Consider the following 16,116-nt stretch of genomic DNA (forward strand, 5'->3'; position numbering starts at 1 on the left):
TCCCTTATCCGAAGGTTTTATGATCTTTTTTTGTTGCTTAATAGTTCTTGTAAGTCTCTCTTTTGAGATTGAGTGATGTTACTTGTGGTTGAATGAGAAACATTTCTTTGTTTTACTAATTCCAACATCATGACTTCTGAGAAAGCGTCAATAGCATCCCAGGGAGATTGAGGAATGAATGTTGAAAGAGGTTTGAAATGACTACCATCTCTTTCCTGTTCAATGCCCTGGGCCGCTGCCCTCTCGGCCATGTCCATGTCCACATTATCCAAGTCCTCATTTTTGGTTCTCAAAGCTTCCATAGCTTCGATACAGGGCATGTCTTTACCTATCAGGGTGTCAGTGGCTGTTAACCTGATCCCAGGTTTGGGTGTCCCCTTGATGTGTGGTCTTGTTTTGAAATACTTATGTAATTTGAGTTTTCTGGTAAACTTGAAAAGGTCTATCTTGGTTTGCGTGAATTCAAGGTCCGCATTGGGGCAGAAGGTGAGTTCCAAGCTAAGGAGTTCGTGTTGTTCGTTGGTCAGAGATCTATTCGTGAGATTCACTACAGTTAGGTTAATCCCTTCAGTCTGATCAACATTATTTACTTCCTTGTTTTTCGGTTGGATCGGGTTTGGGGTTTTGGCTTCCCCCTTCCCCTTCCTCTTCCTTTTGCCACCTCCCCCTGATCTCCTGGTTCTTCTTCTTCTTGTCGTTCTGGGGGCTTGTTTTTGCCTCCTCTCAGCCAGTTTTGCCGGATTAGTTGGAACTCGGTATGAAAAGGGACAGGGATTCTCCTACGCTCGCTCCGCTGTTCTCGCTGATCATCGCCTGATTCATCTGCCGTTACCTCGGACTCTGAAGTTGGTACACTTGAGCCGAGTGTCGTTGTAATTCCTTGATTCATGGCTTTCCTAGGTGCGTCATATTTCTTTGCGAACGTAAGGATACGCCCCTGTCGATAGTCATTTTCATCGCGCTCGAACTTTTCTTGTTTTCGCGCCATAATCTTTTGTTGATATCTGACCAATCATTTTTTTAGGGCTTCCTTGAGTTCATTCACCTTTGCTACATCCCCCTCTGCGTCAATGGTGGTTTCCAGCAGATGAATTTCAGCCAGGGCCTTATCCATATCGCTCCAAGCGTATTTTACTAGGAGTTTAAGGATGCCATCACAGTACGCTTGGGTATGTTCTTGCCAGTCCGTTAGTAGCTGCGGGTCAGGGTGTTCGTACGCAGGTACGGTATACACTCTCAGCCCCCTCGGCACCATTTTTTCATCAATGTAGCTGCTGAGGCTGGTGGCCTCCCACCATTTGCGGATCTCCCGCTCATGTAGCTTTTCAAGTTTGAAGAACAATTCATTTAGTTTGTTGTTTCCATTCCCCGCCCCAGAGGACGAGGCTGTCGCTGTTGGAGGTCTATCCCGTTTTTTGAACATGTCTTGCGCAAACGCGCGTCGTTCATCTTCACCAAACATCTCCATAATGCAATGGGGTCGGGTCGTACTCACTTAATCAAATGCTGTAACTCGAAACCATTTTGGTTCGAGACACGCTGCAATTCACCCTCCTGGACGCTCTGCCGTCAATCACTGTACTTCCTCACAAATATAAGAAAGGAGGAGCTCACCGGTCAGACGTGTAGTCCGTGCCTTCAGTCGGCAATAGAGGAGTTTGATACGGCGTTACTTCAGAGCCGAACCTCTCCGGTGTCCAAACGTGTCACGGCGGTGCTCGAGGGATACCAGTTTTCAACGCTCGAGTTTTTCCACGAAACCCTCGGGCACTCTGGAACGGGTGCTGCTCAGCGGGTCGTAGACTCCCGCAATATAAAACGCTCGAACACTCCTCCGTATCTGGAAAAGAAGGAGCAGCACTCCGGCGGTTACTAGCACAGCGTGTAGTTTATTAACAGCAAACAAACGTTTCGGCAGAAGCCTTCGTCAGTGTCACGACCCACTGCCCAACATACACATTTAAATAACGTCATGTATGAGTGATGAACATCGACAAGGGACAAACCCTTACAGCGCTTTAGTGCGCGCCATTTTGGAATGGTTATTTAACCTTAGAACCAATGCAGAATTGACCCATGAATTGGGTAACAATACATCAAGAAGGGTCAAAAGTAAACAATTACTTCTAATTATAGAAATAATAAAGCCGTGGATCGGCATGGGTCCCTTGTACAAAAAGAGAAAAAGATGCCCATCAAGCAGATAAATGTAAACATGCTGGGAAAAATATATATACACAAATATGTTTGGCATATTTGATATTACGACAGTTCTTTGTTAATGCCCTACATGATCAATAGTAAAGAAATTTAATTAATTGAGGGCTTAATAAATCCAGGGAAACAGACCTCGCAACACTGTGGACAGCCAGACGTCCGTCCGGCAAGGAACAAAAATGAAATTGAAAATGAAAAAATGATTAAATATACAAGCCATTCACCCATAAATAAACGGTATATCGATTATACCCTGAAAATTCATGGTGCCATAATACATGGTGATATACTTAACCATAAAAGCCAGACATACAAAAATGGAACACAAAGAAGGAGAGAAATATAGGATACAAAATACATCCAATATTGATTCAGTGTGAATTCCACTGTTGCGCAAGGTCAGTAATTTTCATAGGTAAAGGATGTAGCTGTTCAATCTATACATTATATACATTACACAATATGATATATTCCTGAGAATTGCTAAAAATGGTACAGCAGACATAAAGGCTGATCTTACTACATTATCAGACAATGTTCTTTCTTTCATTTGCCCAAATGAACTATCATTTCTTCTCCGCTATTCATGCCCTTGGGGGACTTGGTGGACAGGTCGATGATGTACCTCGATTCGAGGCGTCTAAGCCTTCTCAATCTATCCCCACCCCGTGGGTTGTATGGGACATGATCTAATCCAAAATAGCGTAATTTACTCCTGTCCTTATTATGATGTTCGGCAAAATGCCGTGCTACCGGATAAGCCTGATCAACTTTATCGATAGCCCTAAGATGTTCCAGCACCCTGAGCTTAAGTTGGTTGATGGTGCTCCCAATATATCTCAGACCGCATGGGCATATCAGACAATACACAGCATAGGTGGTACTGCAGGTAATACATTTTTGGATCTTTCTGGTCCTACCAGCATCAGGAATATCATATTGTAAAACCCTTCGACTATTACTACACGCCTTACACTTCCCACAAGGGAAGAAGCCACTCTTAGTTTTTAAAGTGTTAGTCTGAGGTGGTAAGGGTTCTAGATGGCTATGTACTAACTTGTCACCCAAAGACCTAGCCTTGCTAAAGGTCACCAATGGATGCGGTGGTAGATCCTCCCTTAGTACGTCATCTGTGAGCAAGATGTGCCAATTCTTGCGCATCATAGCTCTGAGACTGTCTGCACCAGTAGAATAAGGAGTGATCATTCTGAAAACATTTTTCGTATTGACAGGTACCCCACCCGGTTTCTGACTGAGTAGGTCCTTTCTCGAAATCATTCTCACCTTCTTCAAAGTATTTGTTAAAAGTGGTTCATCATATCCTCTGAGTCGGAAGCATGACAGGCATTCCGAGGCAGCCGCCTCGAAATCAGCCGCGGGCCGTGGAGGGAGTTACGGTGGGGCAGGGAGGCGGGGAGGGGGCGGGGCAGGGTGGAGAGGGCTAAAAACCGGCACCTGGATAATTACAGGTAAGTAAACAATTTGATTAATAAAACGAATTTCGTAGTGCGCACTGCATCGCATTTTGCGATGCAGTGCGCGCTACGAAATTCGTTTTATTATTTAAATTGTTTACTTACCTGTAATTATCCAGGTGCCGGTTTTTAGCCCTCTCCACCCTGCCCCGCCCCCTCCCCGCCTTCCTGCCCCACCGTAACTCCCTCCACGGCCCGCGGCTGCTCGAAATCCTTATCTTGGGTACTGTTTCTTCTTATTCTTAAGAGTTCCCCATAGGGGATACTCTTAATAAGTTTAGGTGGATGGGAGCTTTTGGCAAAAAGGATTGAGTTCCCCGCTGTCTCTTTATGATACAATGCGGTGTGGACATGGCCATCCTCGATGTACACCCGTAGGTCCAAGTAGTTGGCTGCCACCCCGCTAATGGTCCCAGACAGGTGTACATTGTAGATGTTATTGTTGAGGGAATGAATATATTTTGCTGCCATGTCCTCAGTCCCCTGCCACACGATGAACAAATCATCAATGTAGCGGTACCAATGTACCACTTTCCCGCTTTCCCCGCCTTCATGATGGCTCCTGGGCACCTGCTCCTCCCACCTGCCAACGAACAAGTTCGCATAGCTGGGAGCGAAGCAGGTGCCCATCGCCGCCCCAGAGGTCTGCCGGTACAAACTATCCTCAAACAAAAATATATTGTTGTTTAAACAGAATTGCACAAATTCTATTAACATATTATTGTGTTGTGCAAAACGAATCGAGCGTTTGTTTAGATAGTGTTCCACGGCAGCCAGTCCATGGGCATGCTCAATGATGGTATATAGGCTGGTAATGTCCATCACTAAGAACAGATAGTCTGGTTGCCAGTCCATATTGTCCACTTTATTCAAAATATAAAAATTGAAATGTCCTCGGTGGGGGGAGGAGACAGCAAGCTGGTGCAGGCGGCAGGAAGAGGACACTCCTGTGAATTATGTCCAAGCAACAACAATAATGTACGCCGCACTCTTCCTGATTAGTTTGTCAAAAGCAGGTTTATTGATCCTTTACATCTCGCACTCCTACACGTTTCGAACTTAACAGTCCCTGTTCACGGTAGCTATATATATCTCTTGAGATTCTCTCGCCCCAGCTTCCCTCTCTCGGCGGAGTCACGGCACAGCAAGCAGGTAATTCTTTTTAAAAATTGTTTTATTCACACACCATGTGCAAAGATACCGTGCAGTAAATTGGACGGCCTACGCGTTTCGGCCACTCCTAGCCTTCCACTGGACCATAGAGTCCCTGGAGTCTAGACCATTTTTAAAGTGCTAAGTGCAGTACCCTTTTCCCTTTCCATTACTCCTCTAGACTGTCAACCTTGCTTACAGTCAATGGCAAAAGGAAGTCGCCATTTTCTTAATGTGTCTCATTGCTGTAAAGTACATTTAAATATCAGAATATTGAAAAATTTACAACTTATTTTTCTCTGCATTTTGGCAATTCATGATGGGAACATAAGAGATTTATAAGAAACTTTTTTATTCATAGTAAAGTACAATAGTGATCATTGTTACTGGTTTCTTATTATGTTCTGTTTCATCTTGCTCCTAAGAAGGTTTATCGGATGATCTAATCAGGGTTCTATTTATTTGTTGCCTCTGTACATTATATACAAGATTCTATAGTCTCCTCCATCAAATGTTTCCTTCTCACGGGAGATTTTACAGTTCTCTGTCATTATGTACAATATTTCCAATTTTCTGCATCCCTGCTTGGAAATCCAATTTCAAGTTTTAATCCTCTTCCTGTAAAGATATTCGCAGTCCATAATGTAAAGTACATTTTTATGGTACAGCAAAACCATCTATTTTTGGAATCCACTTCATCTGTTTGTATATCTGTTCCTTCCTTATCCACCAAACCAATTTCTTTTTTGTTCTACATGCTCTTTTTTGTGTGTATATATAACTGCTTCAAGCATGTGAATCTATGAAAGATACTTCAATACTGGGTAAGAATAAGTTACTTACCAGTAACTGTAGTTATCCAGTATTGGTATCTTTCATAGATTCGCATGCAACCCACCCTCCTCCCCGGAGAGGCTTCTCTGGCATTACAGTACTACTAGTTACACTTGTGCTGGGAAATCTGAGGGATTCAGCCTCTCTTGGGAAGGTTCTAGAGGGTGCTAGGTACTGAATTGGTTGTGTCTAAGTTTGGTCCTTTTTTAGAAACGGAGGTTGATAAGCTATTAAATACATGGTTGCCTCCATGACAGCCTATGGAAGTTATTAATTACTGCTTTGTTTAATGTACGTGGGACTCCTACTTCGACGAGGGGGAATGATTCAAGCATGTGAATCTATGAAAGATACCAATACTGGATAACTGCAGTTACAGGAAGTAACGTATTTCTTACTTAATAATTGGTTTCACCATAGACCAACAACACAGGAGCAGAAAATGTAATTCTTAGTAGCCATACCATCATGAAAGAAATGTATCAACACGTAAACTACGCCCCACAATCTTGATAACTCACACATATGATCTTTTTGCAGGCCATTCCACAAGACCAACTCAGAAGGCTAATGACGCTGGCAAGAATCAGGCTGAAGAGGACCCAAAGGTAGAGAGACAAGATGCCATTCTGCTGAATACACAAGAAGGGGACGCCTTATATGCTATGCTTCATTCAATGGTGGAGGCTCCGAATGTGGGAGAGTATAAGCAGCAAGTAAGTGGTGTCAGTCGTGATCAGGTGTATGCAAGTGAGCAAGGAAATAAGGATTATGGCATGCCCAATATTTTGACTCAGATACCACAAATATCGTCAGACCAAAGTACATCACAAATACCGCAACACATGAATAAATTGAAGACGCTTCCTCGAATAATGCCACGTGCCTCACAAGGATCCCATTTCTCTACAAAAGAACAGGAAACTCAATCCACTGGGCAGACACACATGGCCGAACCAGAAGGATTCCAGCAGGAACTGTTGTTGAACTCAATGCGTCAGTGTCAGTTGATGGGGGAACAAAATGATATAATACGTGAGCAGACTAATGTTTTGCGAGGCCTATCGCAGCACCTGGAGGCAGCCAATTCATTCCAAACAACCATTGCAAGGGGCATTAGCCACATTGAAATGTACTCAAGCAGAATGAATACTACCATGACCAATCTGGCAGTGCTAAATCGAGGAATGGTGAGTCAGATGATAAAAGCACAGGAAGCTAATGCCAAAAATTGGGAAAACATCACAGCACTACTTGAGAGGCAGGAAAATACTCACAAAACAACGGCCACCAAGACAGTCACAGGACCAAGCCTCTCAACCTCTACACTGGGCAATCAACCACAAGGAGCGGGATCCTCAAATGTACGAAAAAGTGTGACACATGCGCGATTAACTCCTAGTGTGAAAAATCCGAAAAATAAGAAACCATAATGTTGCATGCATGCCTCAGATCTAGTTATTATGTGTTGCCTGAAAGTTAATAAGATGTGTGAAGAATTATGTAGAGTAAAATGTAAATAGTTTTTGTATTGAAATTAATTTCCTCTTAAATAACTCCTAGGTACACACGAAAGTTGTGAATAGTTGAAAATGTAAACACACACATACACATTTGTGGATGTATTAAAAAAACACATATATCCATATTTATGTAAGCACAGCTACGTAAAGATATACATATGTATACATAGCTATGTATGCATATATGTATACATATATATATAGTTATACATATAGTAAGTGAAGAATTGCATTTTATTTTTGTTTCAGCTTACGTGTGAAATGTTTCATTTTCCCTAAAGCAGTTGCAAATAAAAACGATGATTTTGACAGTATGTCAGTATGCCCTAATTAATATGAAAACGATTGACAGGATTTGATCAGGAATGTCAGAGTGGATGTTACCCTCGGGCGACTGTGGAACGTGTCTGTTCTGAGACACAGCAGGTAGCTTGCAACTAAACAAAGTCAACTTACACACTTTAGTTGATTTAAACAGCAACCCTCCTCCATATATGTATTGTACCCATAAAGAACACATGTTGCATAGCAGCAACTCTGGTACTGCTAGTTCTATCCAATTGGTCTCCTTTCATTGCCATTCTTAAGAGGGAATGAAAGCTTTCTCCTGATTATTTTAAATATGAGCAGTGATTTGGGGTGTTCACGACCTCAAGCAAGATCTCCACACAGATTGGGAAATCATGAAATCACCATGGAAGAGCGCTGTCTCATAAATGCAGAATCAGTGCATGAAGGATTAAGCATATTTGGGTGAAAGAAGTTGTGGATATAGCGATCACACAGCAGCAATAACTGATATTAGCTCATGTGAAGGGAAAGATCCAGTGATTTAAGTCAGTGAGCTCCACAAACATGTACCTTTATAGGTATTCATAAACTCCCCTCTGACCTCTTCCCACCCTAGAAATAGTTGGGGATTTACTCCATCCAGGTGCTGGAGTAACTTCCCTTGCAGGACTAGAGGGGGTACAGATCACCCACAGATGTGCTTGTCTGATGGAAAGGTTTTTATTTATCATAACTGAGTACTAAAAAACAAGCAGACTTTAAAAAGAGAGAAGTTTAGAGCGGTTGGCCCCTGAAAGAAATACAGTAGTGACTTATTTTATCCCGGAGCCGCTGTACCTTTTCCATCTTTCTGAAGTCTCCTCGGCATATAATTATTATTATAATATTTTTTCTAATTTTATTTTATTGTTTTTCATGAAACCAACTCCAGAGAGACTCAGCAGCGCACAATTACATGGAACTTTCGCAAATAACACATGGCATATCGTAATTACATCGTTTTACAATATGTATGATCCATAGCATAATGACACTCCATATAACTAACAGGCAACGGTTGGTTGTAACATCTTCCAGCAGCTCTCTGAGTATTGCTCAGCAATAGCCTCCATACTCAAGAGCATATGTCCGTAATGCTCTAACTACAATTAACACATCAAACACCATCCCTAACTGGCCTTATAGCAACATTTCATGGCAATCAGTCCTGCGTAGTATTCACATTTATAGCAGTCACAAAGGAATGAGATTTATACAACTCCCAGAAATTCTTTGGTCTATTACGGGGAGGTAGAAGTTTGCTAAACAATGCGTCTGCTTACAACAATAAGTCATGTCTCTGGACCATTGTGTGATTGTTGGTACCGGGCCCCGGAACCAATTAAAAGCAACCCTACGCTTCGCCATCAGCAAACCCATGTCTACAGGTGCCTAACCCCCTTTTTATTCTGTTTAGAGAAGCCTAGCAGTGCAAGCAGTGGATCTGGCTCCAATGGTAGTTTGGTGGTTTGTCCGAGTTCCTTAAGAACTGTCGCCCAGAAAGCAGAGACACCCGGGCAAGACCACACCAAGTGAAAGAAATCCGCCATTTGTTCCTAACAAAGGTCGGAACTAGCGTCCCCATAGTCATTATCTGTGGAGCCTCTCGGGGGTGTAATATACCCTGTTGAGGTATTTGAAGTGAACAAGTCTGTGCCTTCCATTTCATGAAATACGTTTGGTACTGGTGCAACAATAGACCCAAATCTCATCCGTAATGTCTAGATTGAGATCCCGCTGCCATGCCAAGCTTGCTTTGGTGAACCTATTTGCTCTGTATGCCATAGACGTGTTATAAATTATGAACACTTTGAGTTTTGAGGATTTAGCAACTATGATACGCGTTAAGGCCACCAATTCTGGTGGGTCCAGGAATTCATCCCCCAACTTCTCCATCAATGCACACCACACTCTGTGAAATTGGAACTTACTTAGGAGAGAGGGTACTGAAACTGGCAAGGTGAGGTCCTCCCACGTTTTAGCCGTTCCCTCAACAAACAAGTCGCCCATGGTCTCAATGCCAAGGGAATGTAGCGCCAGTAAAACCCCCTTTTCCTTACATGGCTGCAGCCATAAGCACCAATCAATCGGGCCTGTGGTGAATATAGTAACCCACATGCCTGCTGCTGCAACAGGTAGTGCCAAGCATTCACCGTGGAATTGATCGAGTCCAATATACCCGTCCTTCTATCCGCCACTTGGAACAATAATAAAGGCAGCGCAAGCGGCGAGGCCACCTCTTTCTCTATACGAAGGTGGGGAATGTCCAGTCATCCATGCATCCATAAATATGCGTGTGCACACTGTGGCGCCCTGTAGTATAACTCAAAGTCCGGAGCCCCCAATCCTCCCATATAATAAGGTAAGACTAATATCTGCCACTGAACTCGCGGTTGTTTGCCAGCCCAAGCTAATCTAATCATCAATGTGGTAAGTCGATTAAAGTAAACACTCGGTAGTACCATGGGGATGTTGGAAAACAAAATGAGCAAACGCAGTAGCACCACCAGTTTTATTAGTGAGATCCTACTCAGAAGGGACAGAGGAAGCTTAATCCATCTTTCCACATCATCTTCTAGCTCCATAGTTTTCTCTAAATAGTATTTCTGATCCAGTATGCACCCTTATACCCAGACACCTCACCGCCTCAGTGGTCCACTGTAGTGGATACTCCGGGACGATACGGGGAGTGTTAGGTGTAAGTGGGAAGATGATGGATTTAGACCAATTTTCTTGAAGACCTGACAATGCGCAAAAGCGCACTACCTCACGTAGTGTAGTTGCGAGGGTAGTTTCTGGATTTATAACATATAGTAGGGTGTCATCTGCATATGTCAAAAGTATGATTTTATAGTGCGGATAGCTAATTCTTCTATGCTAATGATACTCCCTGAGTGCACACACAAGGGGTTCCGCAACTCGCGCGTATAGCAACGGGGATAAGGGGCACCCCTGTAGTGTACCCCTGGAAATACATATGGGTTCAGTGACTATGTTTCCTATTTTAATCCTGGCGTTAGGTTTGTTGTAAAGTGTGCCATGTAATTGTAGGAAGGTAGCACCCACCCCCATCCTAGTCAGTGCCTGAGACATGAATGACCACTCCACAGAGTCAAATGCCTTCTCAATATCCAATAAGACAGCCACCACAGATGTCTCTGGTTTCGTATACTGCAATACCCTAAAAACACATGCAGGTTATATGTTAGGTTCCTGCCAGGAACAATACCAGCTTGCTCTGGAGCCACCAAAAGTAGGACCAAAGGGACCAGACGGTTAGCCAAGATTTTTGCGAACATTTTTGTGTCTACATTAATTAAGGACTACAGGCGATAGGAGCACAGTCCTCTGGAGGTTTGTCAGGTTTAAGTAGTGCGACTATGACCGCCTCTTTCATCGATGGACGATTCAGAAAAGGGGGTGGTGATGAACAGAGTGTCTGAATTAAGCAGACCACTCTTACCCAGTGCGGGGTTTAATACAAGGATAAAATCCCCCCCCCCAGAGCTGTTCTCCCATTGCAAGATTACCCAGTATATCTGACAGCATGCTGCAAAACGACGTACTATCAAAGTTTGGACCATACACATTAACTATGTGTATGTCCATGCCCTTCCCACGGATCATCGAAATGGCATATCTACCAGCTGTGTCTGTGGCCACAGGGCTTAGCGTGATGGAGGACTTCGGGTTTACCCAAGTGAGGACACCCCGGGCGTGTGTGGCAAATCCTGCATCGTGTATGTTACCGTGCAACCCCTTACAGCGCAACATAGGTGAGTTGGGCGGGAGGTGGGTCTCCTGCAGTAGCGCAAAATTTATTGCGTGCCTCGTCAGGTAGGAAAGAACTTTACGCACCTTCCTAAGGTCGTTTAGTCCCTTAACATTTCATGTAATGGTTTGAATTGCGTCGTTCCTAATGGCCCCGTTGCCTTCTGTAGTGTGAGTCGATGTGTCAGTTAGTGTAGCCATGGAGTGTCAACTTGTGGATCATAACTGTGACGTAGCTCATATGCACCACCACATCCAATTGTAGCACAGTTCCGGAGTCTCAATGCCCACCCTCCCCCACCCACATTAGGCGATCCCCCAAATAATCCTGATGGTACATACCCCCAACCTTTCCCTTAAAACCACATAAACAAATTAGGTCAGAACAGATTAAACCCATCCCAACAGTCTTGTTTATAACAATGCAATACTCCCAACAGTGTATATCCTCACCTTCCCCCAAAATGAAACCCTCCCTCCTCCCCCAAATGACTCCCCCAAGGTGTGTTTTACATGTGGGCGAATGTTGCACACACGTGTATGATGCTGACCAGCGCACATAGAACCATACTCTACACACCGTGAAAAATATAGGGTACAACTACGAGATTGAGTAAATCTACAAGACCCCTAACTGAATGAGGCCCTCCCGCTAAAGACAGGCAGTCAAACTACGGGGCGAGGGCTAGGATATTTAGTGCCAACAACGATTGAAAAAAAATATATAAACCCCCCCCCAATACTCCTAAGTCACAACTTTCAGCTCAGAACCAAAATGAAACTCATAGTCTGTGGGTGTTACCAAACCTTCAGTCCTGTTCCTCCAGAGAAACCCCTGCTGCTTCATCCGAAACCTGCAGTTCAAGACTGCGACTCCGCTGCTTGGACCAGTCTTTCAGCGCCTTTTGCAGAGCCTTGGGGTCCGTGAAGAAGTGCGATTTCCCCTGTTTGTTGACACGCAACTTGGCTGGGTATAACATGGCATAATCAATACCTTGATCCCGAAGTTGTTTCTTCAGCGGGGCAAATTGACCACGCGCCTCCTGGATGTGGATAGTAAAGTCAGGAAACAATGAAATTGTCGAACCTTCTACTATCTACGAACCCTGGGCATAGTGGGCGTAGTGGGGCTACGCGAAGCACCACGAAGTGGGGGGAATCTATGTGCACCCACACACTTCACATAGCACCACTACGTGCCGCCCGCCTCCCTCCTGCCCTCTTCTAAATGCCCTTAATATAATAAAAAACATTATAAAACTAAAAAAAACGACTTACCTGCGATGCGGCGTCCCAGGGCTCCCTCTTCCTGGTATCTCGCCGACTTCTTCCTCACAAATGAGCATGCGCGGGCGCCTGCGCATTTCTTGCGCATGGTGTGTGCGTAGTGTTGCCTACTACGACTACTTTGCGAATCGCGAAGTAGGAAACACTACGCACACTCCTTGGACGGAGCGGAGTACTACGCCCACCCGTACTATCTACCTCTCTCTCCCTGCCTCCTGTTCAATCCTGGATGGATCAGCTGAATCTACTCAACAGTAAACCCATCATTGTCGACTGCGCTAAATCCCTAGGTGTTATACTTGACGAAAGACTCAACCTAATCACCCACATCAACTCCATTGCCAAGAGCGCACGTTATCAGCTGCGCTTCTGTGGGGGATTCGTCGGTTCTTCCCGGAGAAAGACCTAAAAAGCTTGGTCGAATCGCTAGTTCTCTCTAGACTGGATTATTGTAATTCACTTCTGACTGGCCTTCCCAAATCTCACCTCTCTCCCCTCAAATCCGTCCTCCATTCAGCCGCTCGCTTCATTTCAGGGCCCAAACGAAGTGATCACATCACTCCTATCCTGTCTTCTCTCCGATGGCTTCCTATCGAGGCTAGAGATATTTACAAAATGGCTTGCATCACCCACAAAGCCTTGCACTCTTCCTCCCCTCGCTATCTGGCGAATAAACTGAAATTGTCTGGAGGCTTGAGACCTTCTCGGAATGCTGAAAAATTTCTGCTTGAGCCCCCCTCCTTCAAAAGGGAAAAACTGATGGCTCAATCATTCTCAGGTAATGCAGTGAGAATCCGGAACTCACTTCCTCCATCGCTCCGTGTCACCATCTCCATCCGGATCTTCAAAGCGGACCTCAAATCTCTTCTATTCCAAAGACACTTTCAGAACTAATTCTCTCATTCTCAGACCCCGCCAGGAAGTCCATTAGTCAATCTGAAATTTGTAATATGTATCTATCTCTGTACATTCCTTGCTTGATGTTTGATATTGTGTTCCTCTTGCTATTTTTGTCCGTTCTATTTTGTAACATTTCTCTCATGTAATGTAACTGGTTCTATTGTACAGCGCTCTTCGGGTAAAGTCAGCGCTTTATAAAAATGCATAAATAAACTAGCAGCACTCCCGTGGGCGCACCTTACAATGTAGGCAGACCAGGCAGCAACAGGAGACTTCAAGGGGGGGTGGAGGGGGCACCGCTGCAGTCATGGACCCTCTCAGCAGCTCCTGCACCACCTCCCAGCAGAAGCGCAGCATCTGCCCACGCCGTCCGCACCTGGCCCCTCAACCGCTAATCTCCATCTCGGTCAGCAGCAGCCTCAACCCCCTCGGTGAACACAGTCTCGGGGCCGCAGAGCACCGCCAAGGTAAAAAATGGCAGGCCGGGTCCTAGAAACAGCTAGCGTGTATCTCCACTCAGCAGGGCAGAAGGGTCATGCAGGAATCCAGCAGTCATCTTTAGCCCTGATATGCCCGCTGAGACACCGACCACCGTCCGGGATCAGACAGCTTGTTATAGGCCGCACACCGCTCCACTGCAGCCCGGCAGTTTCTCTGTCACTGTCGGCACTCCTCACTACCTCACCACAACTCAGCGCATGAGGTGAGCACAGACTTCCGCCGCGTCGCGGAAGCAGGATTCAGTACGGTACCCACAGCAGATGGTACTGCTGCAACGCAGGCCCTTCCGGACACATTCAGGACTCGGTCACGCATCTTGCGGGTAAATAACACCGCTCTCATTGTCCACCAAGAACGGCTTTGTTGCCGTACTCGGTGGACAATGAGAGCAGTGTTATTTATTGACACTAAGAAAACTGAATACTGAAGGATAAAAGGACGCAGAGGACAATACATGATTACACATATGAGACGCCGCTTGCAATAAAAACCCATTGTGGTCCGGAATTATCACCACAATTCAAAGAAGTGCTACTTGGAATATCTAGCCTTGAGGAAGTCGCGGGACAACATCCCATGTGCGATATAACACGTGTTGACTGTTGAGAGCTGATGTGGAGGCCTACATGAATAAATCTTGAAAAGGAGAACATAAGATGTTTACATTGGTGTTTTACTGTGTGACACATTACTAATTGCTTTCTGTTGTTATAATTGGGAGACCATATTGAGAATTGACGTGTGCTGGGGAGTGAATTCTATTTCGTGTTAGCTGAGGCTTTTATCTGTGGAGGTTGGTGGTTCTCCACACCCTGCAGCACCGTCTAAGCAAATAGAGAGATCTAGAATTATCTGTGTGATTCTGCCTAGTGGTGCCATACACCTATACCCAATACTACATTTTGGAGCATTGAATTATTTAAATAAGCATTGTGCCAAGAGACAAGTATTTGAGGTTGTCTACGTACTTGATCCCTAAGAAGATAATGCCCCATTAGCCTTAAAATGGGTGGGAAGGGTGGCTATAGCCACACACTGAGAATACAAAAAAGGAAAAGCTGGTTATTATGCATTTCCATTGATTGTTGTTTGGTCCTCATTCAGCCAGCTGATGCGGCTATGCCGTACTTACTACTCCAAGGACACTACCTCTCCTAAGTCAGGCCTCCCCGCGGCTCCGTTGAACAATGGGACTGCGTAGGGAGAGCCCTTAAGTAGTAAGGCTAATTGGTATTCCTGCAGCTAAATGAGTATTCAATCGTGTGCACCTGTTGAAAGACCCCCGGAAGTAGTTCAGCCGAACTACTTGCTATTGCGGGGTTGCGTAGAGTGAGTTTGAGAACTAGACTGCCATTCTCGTCGGTGCCGAAGAAGAGAGACTACTCTCTGTCACAACCATAGCTCACTCATCTTGCAGGTGTCGGAGAAAAAAGACTGTCCTCCGTGAATTTGAGGAACGGTAACACACGGACTCGATCAATGTCTGAATTTGGGAGATTAACCAATCCGTTCTCCAGTACTGATGTGTGCAGAAAAGTCATATAGAAAAAATGGGGAATACGTATGGAGAACGCCGAGAATAATTTTCAAAACCGATATATTTATAAAATATAAAAAGTACCCGGCCAGAGTGTGATCTATGGAGTCCTAAAAGAAGTGGTTCCTACGTTGTTTGAGGAACCATGTGGAAGGTATAGTGAGAACCACTGTCCCTACAAAGTGGGTGTGAGCATGTGTAGTAGGGGAAATGTGTCTCACCACTGCTGAACGGTCAGAAAAAGGAGGGCGAGAGGAGGAAAATAATAAGTTAGTTTCTTTCTCCTTCCTTTTAGGTGTTATATGATAGGTGTACATGTAGGCAAAGACGGTATAGGTCCTGACCGCGGAGCATCTCCCTTTCCTTGCTTCTTCACTATGATTGAAGGGCAGGCAATCAAAACTCATAGGGCCACTATATTGCCCGTATTGGTTGTCATCCGGGAGTTTTTGTGTGGACCATTAATCAGATAAATGGCTGTTAATTATTTTTTTATCTTAGAGGGTTCAGATAAATTGACCCCATGGTATGTCGTCATTGAGGCCGTCGATGTGTGTCCCTAAACAGAACACCCACCGCCGTTTTTTCT

General features: G+C 44.6%; 2 protein-coding genes across 6 annotated transcripts in view; one reads left to right on the forward strand and one right to left on the reverse strand.

Moving 5' to 3' along the window:
- The window catches only part of LOC144769184 (uncharacterized), a 4,448,662-nt gene extending 4,441,147 nt beyond the window's left edge, over nt 1-7,515 (forward strand). For 4 of the 5 annotated variants that reach the window (XM_078653198.1, XM_078653199.1, XM_078653201.1 and 1 more), the window contains one exon: nt 6,219-7,515. In XM_078653198.1, the coding sequence (XP_078509324.1) occupies nt 6,219-7,111 (893 nt within the window). In that variant the 3' untranslated portion in view covers nt 7,112-7,515. The remainder of the gene's footprint in view (nt 1-6,218) is intronic. The other variant, XR_013598674.1, reaches the window with a different exon arrangement.
- LOC144769186 (uncharacterized) overlaps nt 1-16,116 on the reverse strand; it is a 386,373-nt gene that overhangs the window by 310,909 nt on the left and 59,348 nt on the right. The gene's annotated exons all lie outside the window — the stretch shown is intronic.

Source organism: Lissotriton helveticus, chromosome 7 (genome assembly GCF_964261635.1).
Source record: "Lissotriton helveticus chromosome 7, aLisHel1.1, whole genome shotgun sequence".
Classification (NCBI taxonomy): Eukaryota; Metazoa; Chordata; class Amphibia; order Caudata; family Salamandridae; genus Lissotriton; species Lissotriton helveticus.